Genomic DNA, 7,117 nt, shown 5'->3' with positions numbered 1-7,117 from the left:
GAAATGAGTCCTAACTGATTTCAAATTCTCAGTGTGCTACATATTTAGTTGTACTTTACTTTTAGTTGTATTGAGTTTATTACACATCCGATTTTAACAAGATCTTTTTCCTGAACTCACGGTGACGGTGGAGTAAACCTAGTGTCTGGAATATACCATTTAAAAAGGTATAAGTAGTTACTTATACAGACCGTTAAGCATTATATAAAATTTTGTGTTAACGTCAAGTGGGGCGTGATAAGATTGATAGGTGTCATTGAAGCTGGTGGATACTAGCTAATGCTAATTTAGCTTAACATGCTAGCTAGCTAGCAAGCCGTTAATAGTAGTCAATTTAGGGGCACATTTTTCTCTCACATCCAATGTAGAGGTAAATTAAGTATAGTGTGTTTTAATGTAATTTAGATGCCTAAAGTTAAATGTTTTTTATTTTTTTACCTGGAGATGTAACATTAGTATCTTGTTAATAAAACGCTCAAATTTCCAAAATTAATAAAATTGTCTAAATTAACGCTGACCACTTGAACAGTTAAGCCACTGAATCAACATCAAATGAGGGACTTTGTATAAAAATGGCTGTAATTCTAAAACAGTTAATGCAATATCTTTGTTAAACCTCTTGAATCAAAGCTGAAAGTCTACACTTCAATCACAATATGATGGCTTTGTTTAAAATCCATTGTGGTGGTATACAGAGGCAAAATTACGAACATTGTGCCACTGTCCAAATACTTATGGGCCTATGTGTAACTTCTTTAACAACGAAGCATGAGGTGGTAAAGTTATTTCAAGATATATTTTTTTTCCTATGCTGTGCATAGTTTATTTGAATGTTTTGAATGTCATAATGTATTATTATTTTAATAGTGGTGATATCCTTTTATGACAGTTCATATTGTTATTATCAGCTTTAGTCAGTAGAGGGCAGTATGCTTCCTGCTGCAGGCCTTTTTGGTTTATTTTGACATTCAAATACAGGGAAGCACTGAAAATGAATATCTGTATGCTACCTCTAGCTGTTACTTTGTGAGACACTTTTCAAATTCCCTCATCTGGATTCTTTTGCGCCCCTTGGCTGTTTGTCTTAAAATTAAAGTGTTCCCAAACTGGGAGTTGCCATTTCATTTTGAAACCGGTTTGTTTGCCACTGCAGCAAGAAAAACAAGCAGTTAAACTGAAGGTTGGTGGCGCTTTTAGTTTTCAATTTGCTCATGAAAGTTTGTGTTGTACACTCTCATGTTGGCAATGACCAAAATGCAACATCTTAATACTGCTGTGAACAAGTGAAAGCAAAGAGCAATTTCAGATTAGTTTTAGAGATTAATTGGTTGATCAGTCATTCATTATGTGCAGATAAAGATCTGTTGTCATGCTAATCTTTCTGAGTCAGAAATAAGTTTGGGCTTCCTAATGCAACTGAACTTCACATTTTTGATGAAACTGACACAGCAAGTGCAGGAAGACATCCTTCTTGAACTGATAGAAGCCAATCCTGATTTATGCACGTGAAAGCATTTCAGATGAAGGTTGGTTTCATTATTAAATCGGTGTAGTGTAATCAGTCCTCAGGGTTTTTCTGCTGCATAAATATTGTCAAAGTGAGACTTCTTTATGTCCCCGACTGTCTGACTACTGGGACAAAGTAGATGAACAAAGAAACACTATTTAAACAAAAGAAAGATGAGCATTCAATTGCCAAAGAACTTTGGAAGTGTGGGTTTGATTGTGATTGTCCTATGCTTGTATTACACAAGATCAAAGTCTCCTATTTCAAAAATGTTGACATTCAGTAATTTTATTTGAAATCATCACCATATCACAAATCATCTCAACTAGTAGCTTTGCCATCCCTGAATAGCACATTTCTAGATGGTCACCATTGTACTGGATATATTTCATTCAACACCGTCTTCACCATCCTTACGGATACCATGTTACTTTCTTCAAGTGACAATGACCTAGTAGAAGAGAATGGGAGATTCCCATAGGCAGAAATATATCCAGCTTAAAGTCATGAACAGGTCTTCCACATAGGTTTCTGAGTCAGAGGTTGCAAAAGAGTTACTTGAGAGCAGCAGATGTCGGTTATGATTTTGACTCATAACATCATCAATAAAGTGTCAAATTAAATTGATATTATTACCAATTAGAGTATTGTGACATTTAGAATGGTGAATGCCAAACTGAGAAGGTTAGGATACTTCATTTCAAATGAACCCAGGGTTTGGCTTTTGCACAGCTCTGTATTGTGTAACTTTTCTAGTTAGGTTATAATTCACATACATTGACTTGCCACTTCTCTTCTGCAAAGCCAGTAGTGTAGTTGGCTGACAGGTAGCCAGTAGTTGAAGCCAGCATACATTGCTTATTTTGGTTTTGAACCTGACACATTATTAATGAAGAGTGTTATCAATTTGCTGCTTTACCTGATTTTTTTTCTTTTGCAGCGCTGCTGCTTTTTAACCTTCCTCTGAATTACTTTTACCCTTAGTCTACAAAGACAAGTTTTGTCATATCGTTGTTCAAATAATTTAATCCTGGAAGACTCAATTGTGCACTGAAAACTTTTTTTCTCTTAATTGAATAGATGGTAGAAAATGTCTTGTTTAGAAAACCTGGAGGTGAGGATGTCCTCGAAGAGGACAAATCAGAAAATTTGCTGAAGCTCTGCAGGCGAAGAGAGCTTGCCAACATATCGGCTAACCATATGACTGAGATGCATGGGCAAGTTTTTCTTAAATAAATTGTTAACTTTAAACCATTTCAGACTCAAAGGGTTTATATTAAGAAGGAGGGAAATGAATTTTCGAAATGCATAGCATTGAATTAACATAGGTGGGGCCCTATAGTCATTAATGGGGCATTTGGATGTTATGTTTTTTCGATTGTCTTTGCTCTAGAGGATGATTCCTTCCTGTAAGCAAAAGCAGAAGTATAACCAGGGAATCATTACACTCTTTCATTTGCTGAAGGATCTTTTTTCTCCAAAAGGGCTGTGTAAGTTTTAAAAAGCGAGTACGTCCTGAAAACACACCAGTTTTAAAGACTAGAGATTTGGGGTTGTGGTTTCAATTATTGAATGCACCACAGTTACTTATATAAAAGTGGTAAAATTTCAGCAATTGTATATTTGGTTTAATTTATTTGATAGTGACCTAAAAAAATGACAGCCATAGTACCACTGAACAATTGAAACTGTGTACTATGCTACAAAGTTTGACTTGGCCATAAAGATAGTCATGAAGATGCAAAATAACAACCATTAAAACAACCATCACATTAATTAGAATGCTCCCAGTGCCAATCACAATGAATTGGCTTAATAGGATATTACAAATGGATTGAAAAGTGTCAAACATATTACTTCAGGAGCACTTCTATGATGGAGAAAAGGCCCAGAATATTTAGCATGGTGTTTCAAGACCATGTCCAGGAGTAAATATCAACAGTCAGGGCAGACACAGTGCATGCTTACAGGGAGGCTGTATCATTTCTTGTTCACTCTCCTGATGAAGCCAGTGTGTTTCAGAAGAGGAAGATGACCTTGCAACACTGCAAGCTTGACCCACAGAGAACCACAGATGTCTTTAAAACATTTCCACTTTCATTTTCCACTTTCCGACCATGGGGCCTGCTCTAAAATGTCAGCGGACTACTGAGATGTGCGTTTCTTTTATTTAAGCTCCAGTCTTTAAACTCCAGTCTTTATGTTGGGTGGATGTAAGCAGTTAACAATGCACTGACCATTGGTTTGATGTATTTGCATGTGTGTATGATCAACAGCAGAATCAAGACTTTCTGCTGCTGTCTGGTGCTGAAACAGCCTCCAAGGTGCTTGAGATGTGGGATACAGCGAACGATGACACCAGTAAGCTACATGACATGCTTGGTTTATACTCCAATAACTAGTGCTACTTACTTGTGCATTCAAAGTAGATACTTATGAATTGTTTTGCCTCGTTTTTCCTCCTGATAGACTGGGACAGTGACATGGCTTCTCTGCTGCTCCTTCTCCATCTTCTGCCTCCCACAGCTGGACGGAAGACGATCAAAATAAGTCCCAGTGATGGTATGTATGTCTCATCTGTTAAAATTCCACAAGCCAGTTTTTCAGGTATATCAACTCAATTAGAAACAACTTGCAAAGGCATTTCAAAGGAATTGCAAAGGGCTAAACGTGTCAATTGCTAACTTTACAACAATTCCTCAGCAGTGAGTTCGTCTTGGGGACACACGTAAACACATGCACAGTTTTCAGGGTTTTTGTCCTAAGTTTCTGGAGGTTGCAGGTGCACACTGGTAAAACAAGGCTTATGGTGAATGGATCCTCCAACAGCCATTTTAAAATGTAACAGCGCTTGACATCTTTGGCAAAATTTCTGTTCAGTTAGACGTCTGTAGGCAGGTCACTTTCTCAGTGGGTGTAGTCACTAACCAGCTGACTGAGTTACTGTAGCTTGACAATTGATCTCTTTCTCTCATTCCTCTCAGTATCATTTTCTCTGACAGTTAGCATTTTTCAGGCAATTTTTCCTTTAGTTCATCATTTGTGACAAATTTAATTCTTGGATGTTTGACAGATTTTCCCTCTGGTTTTTTTCTGCAGTAAAGATGTCAGGGATGCTATCAACTCATTTTTATGAGTAAACTCCTGCAGGTTAAACACTTTTAGGGCTGACTAATTCTGAAAGCCTCACTATAGACGGTCTTGAAAACGCTCGCTAGCCTGGCTATGTTGGCTACATACACCCATAATGCAACACTCTTGTTACACGTACTGTCTCCATTCAAAAAGAATAACTGATGTAATAAACATATAATTGTCTCGTGGTCAAATATAAGCTGACACCCACGTTTTCAAACCTAATTTATAGAAAAAAAAATCTTATTATATTTGGACCAATGTGTTATCCTTTCTCTTCAGGTCATTAGAGAACTGTGTACATAGTTTTTTCTGTTTGTTGGCTTAGGTGGTGCACATAATTCTTACAATGATAGGGAAATCACCGGTTTGCCATGGCCTGTTCAGCAACTCAAATTTTCTTGTGTCCTACAGGCCCAAGGATGCATTGAGCAGTTGAAAACTTGCTAGCTGTTCCTCCTCCTGTGCTGCTTTAAAGTGATAGTGTGGATTTGTACACACACTTCACTGGGAGTGTGTTCCTTTTAGGGAACATACTCCAAATAAAGCGCACATCCTCGTAACAGGGGAGTAGTTGACTGGTCAAACTGGAGGATCTATTACAGTCACATAGATCAAACACATATCAGAAACAGCAGCAAATACCACTGTATGGGTAAAAATCTGAACCATCACTTTAAATGGTCATCTGAAATGGACTGCACTTATATAGCACCCTTCTACTCTTAATTGACCACTCAGCTTTACACTACTGCAACATTCACCCATTCACACACATATTCATGCAGTGTTTTTCTATACAAACAGCGCTTTCTATACACACACATATTCACACACTGATAATACATGGGGGGCAATTTGGGGTTCAATATCTTGCCCCCTTAACATTCGAACTGGAGGGATCGAACCACCTTCCGATTAGTGGCTCTACCTCCTGAGCCACAGGCGCCACGCTTTAAGGTGTTAATGTTATTGTTCTGTCTGTCAGTTATGCTGCGTCAGGGTAAACAACCATACACCCTTGCTGTTGGCCGAAACAAGAACAGAACTGATACTTTCTACATCACCGTGGACAAACAGCTCGTCCCCTGCCAAACCAACAGCTGTTTGGGTGATTTTGATGAACTGTTTAAATCCCACTGTGACAAGTCCTTGGTAAAGCTCTACACTTTCCTTCAGACAACAGTCTACAACATTGATGTTACAACAACAGATGAGTCTCCATAAGTTCATGAGTTTTGGGCAAAACTCTCCAACTAGGTTTAAAAAAATGTTTAATTTCATTTTGTTTCATTTGTTTCATTTAATTTATTTCATTTTAATTTGTCAGGCTATACATACTAACTCATTTAGGAATTGATTACAGTTTCTATCCTAGTACCAGGTTTAAATTGGTTTGTGCACAAGATCATTGTAGGCATCAGTTTTCAATATATGCGGGTTTCAAAAGAAATGTAATTAGTGTTCAAGAAAAGGACTTTTGTCAGAGACGTGATGCAGCAAACTCAGAGTCATTTCAAGCTAATTTCCAATCTCCAAGATACTACAGAAGTTGATGAAGTGTCACACAGAGACTAGAGGATGAGTATTTTGATGAAAATGGATCAGGTCTTTACAAAGAAAATACAAAAAATAATTGCATGTCAAATTATTGCTAAACTCCAAGGAAGTGGTATGGCTTATAGTGTTGTAGCAACAATTTTTAGTGATTTGGAAAAACTTGCTATTGGACATCACTTCGAAACTAAGCATTAAATACTGTCTGCTGTGCCTAAAAATGATCCATTAAGATCTACAGTAGAAGAAGGTCTTTAGAATTTTGAAAACCCATTTTTTAGCTTTAATACTGAAAGTAAAAGAATCAAATGTTTCAAAAGAAATGGGGGGTTGTTGAGCCAGTAGAAAGGTTAGGAGTTCAATTTGATATGAAGTGAAATAAACAAAGTTACTTATGATCAGGTCCCAGTGAAAGACAATTTTATTACATTCAAATTTTGGAAACAATACAATGTATGTGCCGCAATTCTGATATTTGTGAACTGCTTGTGGAACCTAATGTATCAAAAATCAACAGATATGAAGACTGTGATGAAAGTTATTTTAAGACACCTCCATTGTTCTCTAAACAACAGACTTCTTTACAAATTAGGAAGTACTATGATGACTTTGAAGCTGGGTTCAAAACACAGTGTTCATAAAATAGGTGCTCTCTACTTTGTAAAAATCTGCCACCAGAGGTTAACTCCACAGTCATTTGGTTGCACTGACTGCACATACTGAAGATGTGAAGAAATATGGCTTTGATCCTATTGTACAGCCTCTGATTAATGACATCAAAACACTGGAGAGTCATGGCCTTGATTTGCCTTTCTCCAACGAAAAAGTCCATGGCACTATATGTCAGATAACTGGGGACAACTTAGGGATGCAAGCAATTCTGGGTTCTACAGAGTCTTTCAGTGGACTTTCTGTCAT

General features: G+C 37.3%; 1 protein-coding gene across 1 annotated transcript; it reads left to right on the top strand.

The window, feature by feature from the left end:
- The first annotated feature begins 2,587 nt into the window (after positions 1–2,587).
- LOC120798390 lies at positions 2,588–5,902 on the top strand. Its single transcript, XM_040142654.1, is given in 4 exon segments — positions 2,588–2,724; positions 2,903–2,997; positions 3,977–4,069; positions 5,631–5,902. Coding segments are annotated over 4 exon segments (597 nt in total).
- The last annotated feature ends 1,215 nt before the right edge of the window (positions 5,903–7,117 follow it).

Source organism: Xiphias gladius, chromosome 13, assembly GCF_016859285.1.
Source record: "Xiphias gladius isolate SHS-SW01 ecotype Sanya breed wild chromosome 13, ASM1685928v1, whole genome shotgun sequence".
NCBI classification, from domain to species: domain Eukaryota; kingdom Metazoa; phylum Chordata; class Actinopteri; order Istiophoriformes; family Xiphiidae; genus Xiphias; species Xiphias gladius.
Note: the sequence above shows the minus strand (reverse complement) of the source record. Positions and strands in the feature narration are given on the sequence as shown.